Source organism: Anolis carolinensis, chromosome 3 (assembly GCF_035594765.1).
Source record: "Anolis carolinensis isolate JA03-04 chromosome 3, rAnoCar3.1.pri, whole genome shotgun sequence".
Taxonomy (NCBI): Eukaryota; Metazoa; Chordata; class Lepidosauria; order Squamata; family Dactyloidae; genus Anolis; species Anolis carolinensis.
The window spans coordinates 270158996-270177908 of record NC_085843.1 but is presented as its reverse complement, the minus strand read 5'-3'; the positions used below and the strand labels follow the sequence as shown (position 1 = coordinate 270177908).

General features: G+C 38.4%; 1 protein-coding gene across 2 annotated transcripts in view; it reads right to left on the bottom strand.

Moving 5' to 3' along the window:
• Positions 1 to 254: 254 nt before the first annotated feature.
• The window catches only part of fndc3b (fibronectin type III domain containing 3B), a 320815-nt gene continuing 302156 nt past the window's right edge, over positions 255 to 18913 (bottom strand). For both annotated transcript variants that reach the window (XM_008106024.3, XM_003218149.4), the window contains exon 26: positions 255 to 7026. In XM_008106024.3, the coding sequence (XP_008104231.2) occupies positions 6715 to 7026 (312 nt within the window). In that variant the 3' untranslated portion in view covers positions 255 to 6714. The remainder of the gene's footprint in view (positions 7027 to 18913) is intronic.

Sequence of the window (18913 nt, the reverse complement as noted above, 5' to 3'; positions counted from 1 at the left end):
GTGAGAAAGCCATAATTCTCCTTTAAAACAAGATGAATGGGCAGCACATACCTTGTTTACAAAGAGAATGGACAGGAGCTTCGATGCTTCCAAGAAACATGAATCAATTCCCAGGGCTGCTGCAGAAATTACTGAACAGAAGTAACGACTGCTAACAGGGGATGTTCTGTAGGCATTGCATAACACAGAGCACTCAAAGCAAGATTTTTTTCCATGGGTAGACCATGTGATACAAAAAGGGACTTTGCTATCAATAAAGAATTAAAACATTTATTGGGCATAAATATATTACATATACACTACAGATACAGTTACATACATAGCATAATATTTGGGAAAAACTATACATTAAAATTGATATGGCAGTTTTAATAGAATGCATATGAAATAGTTAAAATTTACAATACAAGAAAATTTATGATTATTTCTCTCAAAGTTGAAAAGCTTGGAATGTATGTCCTATAAGTGAGGTAAAACAAACAAGCAAACGAAAAAACACAACCTTTTATTTCATTTTATTTCAATTTAAAGAATTGTGCAAGGAAAACGTTCAGAAACATTCAGTTTAGGGCACTTTTCCATCATAACAGTGAATACTGATTTACTGTTGCTGACAAAACAGGATTAGAAAACTACAACATTTCAAGTTCATAAAGGATGAAGGCAGATAATATAAAAATGTTTCTTTTCCTTTTAAATAGTTTCTTAAAATATTTCCCTACTTTTTATTTTTACAATTTCTTTATAGTCTACGCACGATTGAGGGCAGGGGAAGGGAAGGCTGGTCGTACAGAGCTGATCTTGATCAGGTTACGAAAGACATACAGGGAAATACAACAAAACCAGCAAAACGTTTGGATCTGCCGTTTATGGAACTAGAAACAGGAATGGTTTGAATTTGTAACGCTTGTATTTTATGGCTGTGATAGAAGTTAATTCTAGGGAACAGCTACGTCAAAAATGGCAGTGTGTGCAAGATGACTATTGATGTCATATTGAGATATTTGTATCTAATAGCAGTGGTGGTAAGTGCATCAGGGAACATTTGGTTCTGAAACTGCAAAGAAGAAAATACTTTCTTTCTGAAAATACAATAAATCAATTTTGGAAAATCTTCTTGATAAGTAAGTGTTACAGACTTTACTCTTCATCTCAAGTGAAACTACTGCACATATTTAAATGAGGAGTAGGAAACACCTGGCCCTCCAGATACTGTTGAATTGTAAGGCCTATCATCTCTTACCATTGGTAATGGAAGATAGAGCTGATAGGAATTGCAGTCTTAGACATCTGGAAGATCACAGGTTGGTGTCTTCTAGTTTAAACATTCAGACCCATGGATTCATTCAAAGAGAACAATATGTTCTCTTCCAAGCCTGAAGGAAGGGACACTAGATGCTATGGACCTTCTCCTCTGCCAGCAGAGAAGAAGTGATGGCCAAAGAGAAGGATGTTTAGCCAAGGGGAAGGAGGCCTTCTGCTGGAGAATGGCACACGTTCTTCTCCCAATGTGGCTGCTCTCCTGGCATTGCTCTGCCAACAATGACATCAACATTAGCCAGACTGCAAGCCTCCTGGTGACCCACCATTTCGACCCTAGAATCTCTCGTTATCCAAAAGTTCCCAAACCTTTTTTCCATTGGAGGAAAAATGGGAAGGGACATAAGCTATTCTCACCACTCAACCTCAAGAGTCATGGTTTAGGACATGCTGCATCTGTGCAACAGAAGCCTCCACCCATGCTATGGGAAGCTTGCATTGCCATCATCACACTTTAGTCCCATTGAAATAAATGGGAAAAGCAAGTCGCACTAAACCTAAATATTATTACGCTATATACTCATGTAGAAATTTTAGTCAAATCATCAGCTCAGAGGCCAGGGTGAGTTCTGTACCCTGGCAAAAAAGGAAGCTGTCCCTTTCTCTGAGTAGAGTAGCAAAAGGCGTGATTTCATCCTGGGAGAATCTGACAGAAGCACTGAAACCTTCTTTGCCATGGTGCCATGCCTGGGTAGGAAATGGCTATGGTGGCTGGGGGTGGTTGATCCAGAGGCAGCATTGATGTTTCCTCTCTCTGTGAAATGACCCTCAACTTACCCACAAGTCATATCAAAATCCATGATTTTGGTCCTAAAACCTGTTCTCAACTTATATATGAGGTCAACTTATACATGAGTATATACAGTAATTTCCATAGTATCAAAACATCACTAAACTTAGTCTGGATCCACCCTGAAATGTCTACATCTAAATTTTTTATAATAAAAATTATTAAGTAGCAGTTTTCATCAGGAAAGGATCTCTATAAATGGGAGGTTTTTGCAGTGATCAGCTCTCAAAACATGGTCTGGATGGCAAGGAAGTCAGTTGGACCAAACACTCATCAATGAGATTTAAGTACAACAAACTTCCATCAGGAAAGGATCTCTATAAATGGGAGGTTTTTGTAGTGATCAGTTCTCAAAACATATTGGTCTGGATGGCAAGGAAGTCAGTTGGACCAAACACTCATCAATGAAATTTAAGTACAACAAACTCTTTTTTAAAATAGGGCTAGTTTTGGATGAATGTTCCCCCACCAAAATAACCTTTTTGAAACGTTAATGTTCCGGATCATCAATGTTTCATCAATATGACACCACTAGCAACATCTGATAGACCATGGCTGGCCCATGGAAGAAGGGGAGGAAGAAAGAGGTTTATATTCATAAACTAAGGATGATTAGTAACAATACAGAACCTTTGTACTAGTTTGCTACATCTAGAGAGGCACACAGAATAGTTCACCCATCTTAGAATATGCTTCCAAGAGATGATAATGATTTTTTTTGGCTACATGTAAACTTATTGGTCAAGAGCACAAGTTGACAAGCTCTATTGATAGACAAAACCCATAGACTTAATGGGCATAACCCAGGATAATGCTTGGCTGATGATGCCAATGTTGGGTGGTTTTGTTTCTTCTTTGTTTTTTTAAAAAAAACAGCATTTATTTTTTGGCAGTTAATACACTTAGACTCTCCCATTTTTAAACATACAAGAAAACCGTAAGAAGATTAATAATTCTAGGAATGCAGCTGGGGAATAAAAACATTTTAACTAAATTACACTTGTATAAAACAGAACCAAACAGAAATATAACATGCTACAAGAGAAGGGGAAAATTTAGTACATAAGTACACTTTTTATTTTTTATTTTTTTGTTTTTACAATAAATAAAATTGCACTGTAATTGGCATTTAAAGTACAGTATGCAGTATATAGTATAAATAAACCTAAAACAAAAAATAATGTTGGTTGCCCCATTACTTTGGTTATGGGAATATATGGTAGCATACAGGACACTGTATCATAGCAAACACAGAGGACAAAAGAGCTATGATGCAAAGAAAATCCTTAAAAGAAAGAAATAAAGAAAAAATAAATGCACAAATATACAAAATGTTTATTTTTGTGTTGTTTAAAAAAGCAGGGATATACCAAATGTGGAGCGCAATTTTACAAGAACCTCCATTGTGTGCAAGGCTTTACAAGCAGGTGCACAATGGTAGTTTCTCTGTATATCTAGACTCTGTGGAAATTAAGGTGGAGTTGCAGAGGGATCTGGTTTACTGCAATAGTGCGAGCAAACGGGAAGTTCCTGGTGGACTACAACCCGTGTCTGTTGCACTCTTTGCACCTCCTGCTCATCAATATCCCTGAGGCACTTGAACATTGTTGACATTATAAATAATCCAATGAATCAAAGTTTAAAAAAAAATCCCAAGGATTTTAATGGACTGCACTAACAAGCATGTTTAGGCCACTGATGTAAAAAAAAATGAACACAATGTTGTTACGGAAAAACTGTACAGTACGACCCCAGTATCCATGGGGGATATCTTCCGAGATCCCCCTGTGGATACTTGAAATCATGGAGAACAATGAAGTTTATAATTTGATTATAGTTGATGTGGAACTATACCATAGAAGGACACTGAGAACCTAGAGAAGGCCAGTGTGTATAAGTGAAACCATGCATATCAAATCCATGGATATAGGGGTCGTACTGTAACTGTATTGGTAGTGGATCATATAAGCTGTTGATAAGAACACCAGCTTAAGACTGGAGCCAATGATAGATAGCACGCATGGTTGAAAATCAACACTGACACACCTCTTCATCTGCAATGTCTGCTACAAGAGGACACAAAGTGAAGTCCTATCTCCAGTATTATAAGTAACAGACACTCAAAATGAACAAGATGAGAGAAAGCCTATCATGGATTGATGTCATGCCATATGTATTGGGATGCGTGTCAGGACAGGTGAAGAAGAAAAAGGGCCGAACTTGGAAAGTTTGTTTCTTAGACTGTGGTTCTCAGAATCCCCTAGTTACCATGGTAGACAAGTTGACTAACAGACTCTGAAAGTTATACTCCAAAATAACAACTTTCCCCAACTTCTAGAGAAGATACAAGCTGTGGCCCTATTGTCAGTAGCAGCCACATGTCCTCTGCAACATCTAGTCCTGCTTCAAATTAACTCTTCCTGGTTTTCCTAAGACTGAAATAAAATGCACTTCTTTCTTCCCCTTAAGTGGCTGACTGAAAGATTACTTATGTCAAAAAAAGGAATAATTAATATAAATAGCAAAGGCAGCAAGCTTTCACCAGTTCTAAACATATAAATCAAGATGAATATAACAAATCTAGTGATTGGATTAAGAGTAAGTTTATATACAAAGGCAAACAAACAAGTTAAAAGCAGCTTTTTTAAAAAAAGAACAGCTGGACATGGGAGTAACTATTGCACAATGCCCTCTTAAAATTACGACTATAAAATAAAGAAAATGGTAGAAACTGTAATGTTTTATCATTTCTAAAGCTATCTAATTGTCAGATTCGCTATACAGGCAATTCATACTGTGCAAACAGTTGGGATAGAGAAAATAATATATTTTTAAAAAGTCTTCAGCTCGCAGGATAAAATTATTTGGATTGTAATGTGCTAAATATATAGTTGAATATGTAGCAGAATTTAAAATTATTTATCATGGAGAATCCCGAACAGGGGAGAGTTGGGGGAGGGAGCAAACATATAGCCTGGAATTGTGTATCAACAACTTAGTTTCAGCATCTGAAGTAATGTGCTAATAACACCATGCTGTAGTCACACTATATTCCACTTTAGCTGTCATGGCAACATGCAATAGATTTGCAGTTTAGAGACAGGCGTTTAGCATGCTCAGTGAGAGAGTTTACATGCCTCGTCAGACCAAAAACTCCAGAATTTCACAGAATATTACTATTGCAGCTAAAGTAGAATATAGTGCTATAACAGTATAGTGTGCTAATGACCTAAGTAATCTCTTGAATTGAGGACTTGACTCCTCAGATCTGAAGTAAATATAATTCACTTATCTCCAGTTGCCAACAGAATGGTCCTCTTTCTCTCCATGAAGAGAGGTGGGAGAGTAGGATCGTGACAATAGTATCACAGTTACGATTAACAAGTTATTTTGAATATGAAACAATTACTTAGATGTATTCATCCTTAATGGTTTCATATTCACTACTTAGGCTACATCTACACGGTATGATCACTTTGCATGCATAAGCAAAGTGAGGGGGATAAGCTAGGTCAAGGGAACATAAAGATCATAATGTGCATTAGTGTGCTTTAATGTAAGCCATATTGCATGGCAGAACCGATTAAGGTTTTTGCAATCTACACATGTGCAATGGGACAAGGGGAGTTAAAAAATAAATCCTGAATCCCCCAGTGAAGCCATGGATTCAGGAGATTCTGTAGCTGGTTCGAGGCCAGAATTTGCAGTGTATATAAGCACTATCCAGGTCTCAAATGGGTTCCAGGTTTGGCTTCCATACGCTGAAATAGCTTCCTCCTCTGCTGGTTTTGCACTGGCTTAAATGTCCAGTGTAGATGTGCCTTTAGTCATGGTTGTGACACTATTATCCACAATCACAACTCTTTCCCCCAAATCCACTTTACTGGGTATTGGCTGCATAGAAAGTACGAGAACCATTCTTCTCGAGACAGGAGTCTGGATTAATGATCTTTCCACCAGGCCAAGAGAAGTTACTTAGTTCAATATCAGTAACTAACCAGTTGATACAGGATTCCATTCAAGGCGAATACCATCCTACATAATGTGGATAATTATTGTCCATTTTACACCTTGTATTGCGAACATCACATTCTAGCTGCAACAGACTTATATACTGGTGGTTAACACTTGCAGATGCATAAGATCCAAAAGCATATTCTAAAGGTAACAAACTTGCAATTTAAAAACTGCCAATATTTTAGCAACAAAAAAAAAATATGAAGGCAAACTGATTACATTTCTGAATTGGAAGGGAGAGGAATCAATCAATACTAAACAGATTAAATTTTTAAAAGAAAAAAAGCAAAAAGCAAAATCAAAGGCAATATATTTTCTTTTGGTATCTGGCTTGGATAGCTCTGGCCACTTTCTAGTCTTGAATTTTCAAAATGATGCACCTGAACATTGATACTTACTTTGCTAAATAGGACTATCCCTTTCCAACCCCAACCCTGACCCCATAATAATCAGGAAAAATGTATAAAATGTACAGGAAAATGCCACTGGAAAAAAGGAAATAAAAAGGAATATCTGAATAAAACTCATGGATTATAATGCGTAGCATTAGTTAAAAATGGTATCTCAAACGCTTGCGTTGGGACTCTTTACTTCATAAACAAATACTGTAGTATAAAGGCAAATAATATGGAGACAGTTGCAAAGCCAAGAACAAGGAGGGCTGCAAACTGTTCATCAGAAGGCATCATACTTTTTGTCTTAGGGTCATCTATCCTTCCCATTTCTCCTGTAAGCATGAGCTCGCTTCGCTGGAGCATAAAGGCAACAGATGGGCTGAAAGGTCCGTTAAGTTCTTGTGAGGTATCCAAGCACCGGCGGCAAACACACACGCGGAATCTATAGTCTGTGTTGGTTTGAAGGCCTGAGATTTGGAACGTTGTCTCCTCTCCCTTGTACACCTTTCAGAAACAAGAACAAAAAAAGCGTTTTTTTCATATAAGTTTGAACAAACACTCGGGCTGCTGTCTTGATATCCACACTTTTCAACAGCTTCCTTCCTGAAGGCAGGACAGAAAACCTTCCAGGTGGTTCTGTGTAGGACACCATATTGTTTGAACACACCATGAACAACTACTGAGACATACCATTTCTCATCACACAAAATATGGCACAGAAAATATATGGAGTTCTTAGACCTAAACAACTGGTGATGGGAATTGCTAGGTTGCAACCACAAAATTGTAGTCTTGTATGGACATTGTAGAAAGACTTGATGTGATAGTATAGTCCGGCTCCACATCTGTGAGGGATACGTTCCTGAACTTACTATGGAAATGTGGATCCGCAAATCATAGTGAAAGACTTCTGGTGGAAGGATACCATAGGATCATATTGGAGGACCTAGAAAATGATCATAGAGGACACCTCTCTAACATTTCTGACATCCATTTATTCTATGGTCAACTTTTGGTTAAAAACATATCCTGGAGGGCCTAGAAAATGCCTAGAGAGAATATACTTTTTCAGAAGTAAAACTTGTGGATATTGGTCTCACAAATATGGGGTTTTTTACTGCATCTTATGTCTTTCAAAGCACAGCTCATTATAGACTACCATACTGCATAGGGACAAGGCCCAGTATACTGCCAAATCATACATGGCTTAGCTGCACATTGCAAAGTTGAGAGAGAAAAAAGCTTAATACAGCACTTATGGTTTTGTAAGAAATCTTATGGTCATCATGAAGTCTAGTCCCAGCCTTCAACATAAATTCATGTTCACACCATAGAAGATGCCTGCAACAATTGTTTTACTGAGTTGATCTCAAAGAATGACAAGGTCACATGAACAATCACTATACTAGGTTTATTTGTATGCTAATGTTTTTTATGTTAAGCCGCTTTGAGTCTCCTCTGGGAGAAATAAGGTGGGGTACAAATAAATATAGTAATAATAATCATTATTATTAGAACAAGTGTAAAGGTAATTTGTTGTCAGACGAATGCAAGATATGGAAGAAACACTTGAGCAACAAGCTACACATCCTTGGGTGTGGTGAGGACAGACAGAAAACTTCATGCTAGAAGGTGTCTACAGACCATTGTGATCTTCTCTACTGAGGCAATGTACTTCTCAGACATTGACCTTCCTCCAAACTGCCAACAATCAAAACCGTCCCATCAATTTGGACTTTTGAAGGAACAGTGGTAATGTATAGCCCTCTATATCAAAGGCGACAAGACATTTGTTATAATTACTGAATAGTTCCATTTCTGCAGTCATTGACCAGTTCAAAAGCTGACTCAGTCATTTTCTGCCAGATGGAAGAGTGATTGTCCTTTAGTGATGCTGATTAAACATTGGCAGAACTGGGGACAAATTCTCTTGACCTATTCATGTGCAGTGCCACAATGAGAGCCAGTCATAAGTTAGATGACACCGTATTATAAATGGGGACTTGGAAGCAAAAGTATTAGTTGTATTTCTCCCATCCCCAATTCATAGTAGAACTTATAGACAGAAATAAAACAACTCCCTCCTTGCAATTAAATAATTGGTAATTTGGATGCACAATCCTAAGTTAATTGCCATAATTTTAAATGGGAAATAAATGTGCATGGAGCTCACACATTACATGTATTCAAAATTGAAAACCAGACATTATTCATTCTGGAAAGAAGTGACAAGTGGAGTGCCGCAGGGTTCCGTCCTGGACCCGCTTCTGTTCAACATCTTTATTAACGACTCAGACACAGGGTTAGAAGGCATGATCATCAAGTTTGCAGATGACACCAAATTGGGAGGGATAGCTAATATTCTAGAAGACAGAAGCAGAAATCAAAACAATCTTAACGGATTAGAGAGATGGGCCGAAACTAACAAAATGAAGTTCAACAGGGACAAATGCAGGATACTCCACTTAGGGAGGAAGTCATGCTACCTCTCTATTCTGCCTTGGCCAGACCACACCTGGAATTACACTGTGTCCAACTCTGGGCAACGCAATTGGAGGGAAAGGTTGACAAGATTGAATGTGTCAAGAGGAGGGTGACTAAAATGATCAAGGGTCTGGAGAACAAGCCCTATGAGGAGCGGCTGAAAGACCTGGGCATGTTTAGCCTGCAGAAGAGAAGGCTGAGAGGAGACATGATAGCCATGAATAAATATGTGAGGGGAAGTCATAGGGAGGAGGGAGCAAGCTTGTTTTCTGCTGCCCTGGAGACTAGGACACAGAACAAAGGCTTTAAACCACAGGTAAGGAGATTCCACCTAAAAATTAGGAAGAACTTCACTGTGAGAGCTGTTCAGCAGTGGAACTCTCTGCACCAGAATGTGGAGGGGGCTCCTTCTTTGGATGCTTTTAAGCAGAGGCTGGATGGCCATCTGTAGGGGGTGCTTTGAATGCGATTTTCCCGCTCCTTGGCAGGGGGTTGGACTGGATGGCCCATGAGCTCTCTTCCAACTCTGATTCTATGATTCATTTTTAATCTACGATTGTTACAGAGGAATTCTCTCTTATTTAAAGAAGGGTGGCTTCTTGAGAACACATGACAACCAAGAAAACAATGCAGAAAGTTCCTCTTGGGTGCATTTAACCATCTGATCATGTCACTGTTACCACTGTTGTTGTTGACTAACAAAGATCTCACCAATTTGGAGTAATGAAATACAGGAAAGTTATGAGTCATGAACATTAGTCACTAAATAGGAGAAAATATAAATCTGCATAATGCCTGCCATGGGGAGTTCAATTTCTGATGGTAGAGAAAATGCCAAAAGGGAGTTAGCAACAACTTTTGTAGACTAACAACTTTTGACAAAGTAGGTAACAAAACACTCAATATTTCTAGCATGAAAGGTTGAAATGTGTCATGTGTTGCTTAAGCCTTTGAGTCTCAGCACATTCTTTTTGATGTGGTTGTCTATCAACCATTTGATCGCTCCCTGTTTCGATATTATTATTACTCCATAGAACGTGCAAAAAATGTTGCAATGTTGGCTGTTATTGTTCAGTCAGTCAACCTGGATCGCCTTCTCCATGTTGCAGTCAGTCCTCTAGTCATTGAGGTTAGAGCAGGCATGGACAAACTTCAGCACTCCAGGTGTTTTGGACTTCAACTCCCACAATTCCTAATAGTCTACTGGCTGTTAGGAATTGTGGGAGTTGAGGTCCAAAATACCTGGAGGGCCAAAGTTTGCCCATGCCTGGGTTAGAGGTGAAGTACTTCCATAAAAGTGGAAAAACTGTGATTAAAAACCCCACTAATCTTTTTAACCTGAGAGATCACATCTCTAGGAATCAGTGGTCATTCAGTACGACTATGTTCAGCTTCTGCACTGAAGAACTTAGGGCTCTTCCAGACAGACCCCACATCCTAGGATCTGATCCTAGGTTTTCTGTTTATCCCAGATTATCTGGCAGTGCGGACTCATATAATCCAGTTTAAAGCAGAAAACCTGGGATCAGATCCTTGGATATAGAGCCTTTCTGGAAGGGTTCCAAGAGATTCCTGGAGAGCTTTCCTTTTTAGGAAGCTCTAGGTCCTCCAGTGTGTCTGCTCAACTTTCACTTGAAGTGTTTGACTGAGAGCACACCTGATCTAAGACATCCTCAGCTAAAATATGATCAGACAGGTTTTTTGTTAACACTAACAAATTTTTCAGTGCATCTGCATACACAGAAGCACAGTTTTTAATCTTCTACACAATTTTTCCCAATTTCCTCTCTCACAGAAGGGACAAACTATGATTTAAGTCCCACCACCCTCTTGTGCTTATCTGGTAAGACAGACCTCTTGATGACTGCTATCAATGGAACATAGGACATTCAATTTGCTCCTTCTCTATTCCCTTTTTGCCAGAAAGCAAAGGACATCCTGGTCAAATAGGCCTTCAGCCTGTTTGAAGGTAAAGAGACATGCAATTTTAATATGTAATATATTTTCAATGGGGAATATGTATTCCATGTGTTTTCAATTGTTTTAATGTCTCAAATGCAGTGTTTTAATTGGATCAAATGTTTAACGTTTTCTAAACCTCTGTATGCCATATTGTTTTAGCTTTTTTATTTTAATTTAGATTGTAAGCCACTCTGGGGAAAAAGGAGGATATGCATCTATTCAAATCAACCAACCAACCAACCAACCAATCAATCAATCAACAAAGAGTTTTTGGCAAGCACTTGGAACTGTAAACAAGAATAGTGGTTTTCTTCTGTGACCCAATGCTACGATTTGCAGGATGTGTGAAATGGGTGGATTCCTTCATGAATCCAGATACTCCAGAAACGTCACGAGGGGAGTGTGAAGTCTGACTAACCATAATAACTAGAAAAAACCGAAGGTCTGCAGCATCATGAGGACATCACACTCCAAATCTTTATTCACAACAGCTATTTCTCTCACACAGAGGTGTGAAAAGAGATAAGAGAATCCCATCTCTCAACACCTTCTCCTTTGGGCAGCATGACTTAGGAAAAAATGGCAGATCTAATATGGTCTTAAGGCTTGGTATTTCTTTGGTCAGAATCTCCCAGAATCTTCCAATGGGCATATGTGGTGAGTCACAGCTAGCTTGCAGACAAATTATTTGCAGGCTGCCAGAGGTCAGGATTTCAGGACAAGGGTTGGGTGAAATGAAAGAAAGAGTTGGGTTAATGTTAAAAAGATTAGCTCAGTCATTGCCTTTCCACATCTACTGAACACCAGCAGACCTTATTGAAAACATGTGTCACAAACAACTGTTATTATAACAGTAACATTTTGCTTGAAATTTGTTAGCTGTGTTCTGTGCAAGGCACTTATCTGTTTTTTCTCTTAACTTACCCTGCATTTACTTGACTCAGATCCCATTATGAAAAGTCTCTCAAGTGAACTGACAGAACTGTTATAGACAAGATAATTCTCCTTCTGCGGTAACACAATACAGTACACAAATGACAGTAAAATTGTCTCCCCCATTAAATGCTGTGGCTCTCATAGTGGAACAGTGGGGGCTGATCATTTCCTCCAATGGTGATTCAGGTATACTATTCTTACATATATTTTTCTGCTACTTTAGGGCACTTTGGTAAAACTACCTTCATTACTATGTAAATATGGAAAATGTGTTTTTTCTGTCTATCCAGCCACCTATGCCCTTGAGGTTGCTCTGGTTGGAATCAGCGGGGATATACTAGTTCAGCCCAATAACCATCATGTGCCAACTGGACAGAAAACTTTAATGACAGAGATGTGAGTTATCATAGCTGTGTTACTCACAACCGGCACAATTTTTTGTAGTTCTGTAGCATTTTGTATTACAAATACTCAGTGTTGTAGCATCACAATTAGGCGGCATGGATCAGCCAGACACCTGAAGCTTTCCAGTGTTTTCCAAGCCCATAGAAAACATTTGGACTTTTCCCTCCGCGATGCCTTCTTTTGACAAAGCCTTTGTGTCATGCCAAGCCGCATCACCCAAGGTCCTCCCATCTTCATCTTCCCCTGTCAAATTCTGACAGTGATGGAGCTATCCAGCATCCAGCACTAGCTATGCAGGGTGGAAACTAAGGCACAATAACTAGTGGCAAATAAGCAATTCCCCAGGTTTCCATTAATTTGTCAAGAAACCATGTCTCCAATGATCAAGTAATACTTTCATGTCAACTGAGGAAATATTACCAGAGGGGAATTGCTTTGTTACACCTACCATCAACTTTTCTGTCTCATTACGCAAAGTTGTCAAAATAGGAAACAAACAGTGGTAGCAAGGGCCTTTGGTGGCTGCTGTGCAATTATGTTGACACATAAAATACGCTGTAGCCAATTAACTGCACTGATATGAATTTTAACCGATTAATTAACCATTCATTTTGATTTATTAGTTTATTTAAATGAAACATATCTTGGATTAAATCTGAATATGCAATCAAGGCACAAGAATGGAAAATGTAGCCTGGAAAACAGAATTAGTCTCTCCATATTGTGCTGCTTTTGGTTATCTGCCATTAGATGAATTACAGAACTAGAGTGCCTTGAAGTTATTTTAATGCTTGTTTTGATTGTTCCCATTTTTCAAGTGGAGAAATGAGGCTTAGAGAAAGTGACATCCAGCAATCTTCATGTCTGAATTGTGTTTTAAACAATTCCCTGCCCTGCATTCAACTCTCTTTCTCTAGTATGTTTTCGTTTTAGTTAAGAGAAAAATAAAAATTTACTAAAGCAGTTTCAGAGCAGCCCAAACTTTAACATCCTATGAAAGGTGGGAGAAGTCGTTTTGAGTCTCATTTGGCAGAGAAAAAGTGGGGTATAAAATAATAATGATGTTGATGATGGTGGAAGAAGGACAAATGTTCTGTCTGTGTTGCTGCTCAAGGAAGTGGCCATGTGTACAATCACTTAAAATGTGTCATGTCAATGAAATTCATAAGGTTGCCATAAGTCAACATGGAATTAGAAAGCTCATGCACACATACATATATGTTACTTGCAAAGGAAAGTGTAGAACAACTAAGGGCTAATCCATAAACTTACTGATTGTTTGCAAAGCAGCATTATGTTGTTTTTAACATAGTACTTCCAATCCCTGAGAATTTTGTATACAGTTTTGTATATTGTTTATACAGCTATTTGGTTTTGCCAAATAGCTGTATAAATGTTGTCAAATAGTTGGTTTGATAATAACATTTTAAAAATAAGTGAAAATAGTTGATATATTTGGAATTTCATTTTTAGGAACAGTTCCCTATTTTGAATTTGACCTACCAGTTTGCAAGAAATATGAAAAAAAACCCACAACAACACAAAAGGATTATTTGGCACTGCATGCAAGATGACATATCACTAGCAGACAAAATCAATATCTCATGAATCCCATAAGAATCTTGGTTAAAAAACAACAACCCTATAGTACAAGAAATAGACAGTCAGGTGAAAAATTATAGGAAATCTCACTGCTGTTGACTGCCAGGGTTTCATGGATGAACAGAAAAAGCATTAACCCTGTAAAACTAGGGCACAAACATAATTTTCAGCCAGACTGTAGAAGTGTTACTTTGCTGAACTACAGAATCCTCCAGCCATCATCTGTTACCTTCTAGGCATATGCCATGTGCATATCAGGAACAAAACCCACCCATCTCTCCCACGGTAATATAATAGATAGAGCTCTGCTTGGAAGCTTTGTATTTCTGTGCATACATTATGTGCATATCAGAGACACAATCTGTGTGTGTCTCCTAAAAGTAATTTAATACTGAAAGACCTGAGTTTGGACGATGAATGCTGAAAATGGAAACACATGAAATTCAGACTTATCACATTTTAATGTAATGTGTGGCCAAAGGAAAACAACTAGGGCATTTTCACATATAAACTGAAATGGCCAGAAAGCTACTCCTTAAAATAATTATATTATGAACATTAACAGCTGAATTCTATGATGATATAATTTTATGGAAATTTTGCATGTTTATGCAATTTGATCAGCAATTGGAAACAGCAAATAGGAGCAGAGTTTATACTGAAATACTATCCCCAGGTCTCTTTTAATATTTCTCCTCTCAACCACAATTCTCAGCCCAACTTCTATAATTTTTTCATATACTTAGAACTAAAATTTAAAATTAAATGATTAAATACAATTAATCAATTAATGTTAAAATATTGAGGTTTTTTTGTTGAATTTAAAATAATAACAACAACAACAACAACAACAACAACAACAACAACAGGAATAACTCAGCCGCTATCAGGACCTCAAGATTGAACTTCAAAGACTCTGGCAGAAACCAGTGCAGGTGGTCCCGGTGGTGATCGGCACATTGGGTGCCATGCCAAAAGATCTCAGCCGGCATTTGGAAACAATAGACATTGACAAAATTACGATCTGCCAACTGCAAAAGGCCACCCTACTGGGATCTGCGCGCATCATCCGAAAATACATCACACAGTCCTAAACACTTGGGAAGTGTTCGACTTGTGATTTTGTGATACGAAATCCAGCATATCTATCTTGTTTGCTGTGTCATACAATAATATCATCATAATAATAATTCAAATTGAAAAAGAGAGTTAATCAATTGGTAAGAAAAGAAAAATAATGATGCTGGCCTTTAATGGTTACATTTAATTAAAAAAACCCTCAAATTAAAATAGTAAAAACATTAAAGGTAAAGTTAACACATAACACATTATTTCAAATTGGTAAGATGTCAAATTCTGAACTCAATGCCAACTTATCACTGAGTTCATAACAACACTAATCCATTCTCATGACCACTGCAGAGATGCATCACACAACTATGAACAAAAAGATTTTAAAATTTGCATAGTAGTAGTACCATATCAAAAGGACTTTTCTTCAAAAGGTCTAAGACCATAAAGAGATGTTTGATAAATGCAAGATCAGTGCAGCAAACCAGAGATGGCCAGATCAATACCGGCCATCGGCCCAGACAAAATAATAAACACCTACACTCAATAAAAAAGCACAAATCACACGCAAAGAAATCTAGTGGAAAGGAAGTATATTGTATAACTGTTCTTAAGAAGGAAATGCTATTTTCCAGCTCAGGTTGTAGTTGATTGGAGACATGTATACATTTAATTCTTGCAACTTTCCAAAAAATACAAGATCACACTGAAAACTTTTCTGTGTGTGTGTGTGTGTGTGTGTGTGATTCTCTTCCTGATTTCAGACAAAATCTTGTGGGTAGCACCACCAAGTCAATAAGGTTTCAACTTTCTGTGTTTGCTTCCCAAAATTTCACTTTTACAAAACATACTGTAGATTGTACTGTCAACTCAATACTAGACCTCATTGTCTGGATGACGAAGTACACATAGTTCCCTTGAAGGTCTTCTCATGCAAATCCACTGAGGCCATCAGATCTACAAAGGGTTCTCTGGAGCTCAGACAAGTTATTTATTTGTGTTACAATTCTCAAGATTTTCCACCCACCATAATTTTTGACTCATGGATACCCTAATTTATTTATTTATTACAACATTTCTACCCCGCCCCTCTCACCCCCGAAGGGGGACTCAGGGCAGCTTACAAATATAAAACACATGTATAAAACAATTACAATTCATTACAATTTAAATTAATTAGATTAAAATATTCATATAAATATACATTCAAGGCGCATTCCGAGTCCAATCCGGGTCTGTCACTATATCATAGTTCATTATAGTTGTAATTGATGCTGCTTCTATCGTTCAAAGGCCTAAGGCAGTGGTGCTCAACCTGTGTGTGCCCAGATGCCTTCAACTCGCAGAAATCCTAACAGCTGGTAAACTGGCTGAGATTTCTAGAAGTTGTAGACCAAAACACCTGGGGACCCACAGATTGAGAACCACTGCCCTAAGGTGAAACTATCACAGGGATTTCTTGACAGAATTTGTTGAGAGGGGATTTGGCATAACCTTTGTTGGGAAAGTGTGACTTGCACCAGATCACCCAGTGGGTTTCGATGGCCAAGCATGGAATCAAACTTTGATTCCTGCAGTGTTCTAGTCCAATAGGTTTCCATGTTAGTGGGGAGGATAATCCATTCTGTATTTTAATCTGAATTTTAAAATAAACACCCAAGATGTTGAATGTCATTCTGACAAACCTCCAGAAACATGGGAGCCATCAGCCACTCTCTCCATCGAAGTGAATGGGAGGATTTTGTAGTAATATCGCCTGTGCATAGAAAGCTCCTGCTTTACATCATTAATCCAGAGGGAATATATTGTTTAACTTGGGGTCGATAACCGAGGTTCCTTACATCTGAAAACTCTCAGTATCCCATCATCCTCTGGCAAGGATTAGTCATTCCTGAGCCTGATTACTTGAAAGAGCAGCATCTCACTTGACTTCAACATCATTCGACTACCAAAACAATTGGCCACCCACATTCACAGGGGCTAGGGACCCTAGTATCTAGTTATAAAATCTACCCAAGCTTGTATGGCTACAAGTTAACAGGAATGCTTAGATTCTGTGATGTCTCCACATTTTTAGCCTCTGATGGCCTAGGGGATAAAAGCCTTGTGACTTGAAGGTTGGGTTGCTGACCTGAAAGCTGCCAGGTTCGAATCCCACCCGGGGAGAGCGTGGATGAGCTCCCTCTATCAGCTCCAGCTCCATGAGGGGACATGAAAGAAGCCTCCCACAAGGATGGTAAAACATCAAAACATCCGGGCATCCCCTGGGCAACGTCCTTGCAGACGGCCAATTCTCACTCCAGAAGCAACTCCGGTTGCTCCTGACATGAAAAAAAAAAACCCTGGTGGAACCCTTGAAACAATGCTCAGAAAATTATTACGTATATCTAAATTTTATTATTTTTTTCCTGTCACAATCTCTTGTGGAACTCCTAGGAAACTCTCGTGGGTCCCAGGGTTCTGAGAAACCCTGGTTGAGAAACCCCAGCTCCATGAGGGGACATGAAAGAAGCCTCCCACAAGGATGGTAAAACATCAAAACATCCGGGCATCCCCTGGGCAACGTCCTTGCAGACGGCCAATTCTCACTCCAGAAGCAACTCCGGTTGCTCCTGACATGAAAAAAAAAACCCTGGTGGAACCCTTGAAACAATGCTCAGAAAATTATTACGTATATCTAAATTTTATTATTTTTTTCCTGTCACAATCTCTTGTGGAACTCCTAGGAAACTCTCGTGGGTCCCAGGGTTCTGAGAAACCCTGGTTGAGAAACCCCGAGTTGGTATTTTTGTTGCTTACAATTTTCAGTTGTTAAACAAACTAGCGGGGAGAGGTTGTATTTTCACACGATGTTAGATTAGGAAAAACACACAAGTAGAACTAAACAGGGAAGGGAGCTTGTGGCACATCTGGTCTGTACTTGAACATATGACTGCAGACATGAATAATGAAGTAGAAATCCTATCTAAGAGTTAGAGAGCACATCAAAAAAAAACCAGATAGCAACAAGTAGGGCAACCTCCAGTTACTGGCAGAACACCCTCTGTTACTGGAAGAAGTAGCAGGCAATAAGCAGTCATTATCTAGATGTTAGCATCATGAACCACAATTAAGAGAAGCCATGTTAAGTCACAGAAGGTAGTTTGGGGAGATGGTGCTAAAATGTTGGACTAGGAAATGTTAAATGTTATCTTCAGTTTTTAGGGTGCTATTGGTGACACAGATAGTTGCATCCTATTACTCCATTTTTAAATCTCTGAGCATCAGTTTCTGAACCTCATCCTCTTTTCTTTCAGGCTTGTACTTTAAAGAAATCTACTCACTTCTCTAATGATCAAGCCTTCTAACTCATCTCCCACCTGAAACAGACTAAGCTCAACAGAAGATGTGTGAAGATGCAAGCAGCAGTCACTGAGAGACAACCAAACATTGCCAAATACAGTCGTGCTTAATTTCCCTTTCCTCTGTCTGTAAGCCACAATATGGCTGCATCAGTTACAGAGCAAATACTAGATGTAAATATATTCTCACAAACAGCTGAAATGGAGACAAGACATTGAAATTAAGGCTATAACAATAATGATGAAACAACATCATTATCACTCTTATCCATTTTGATTGTTTGCAGTCTAAAGGATCTCCTTAGACAGTATGCAGAGATATCATATTTACAAAAATTAAAGGGCAATATTATTTTGTACATTGGAGTCTCTGACAGAACATGCTACATCAACTCTAAAAAAAGGTAAGACAAGACCAAAGTTCTCCAACATTTAAAAATAAGTTACTATGGAACCCACTGGATGACTTTAGGCAAGTCACTCTCTCTCAGACTCAGAATATGGCAATGGCAAACCTCGCTCTGAATGAATCTTGCCAAGAAAACCCTCTGATACATTTGCTTCTTAGGGTTGCCATGAATTGGAAATGA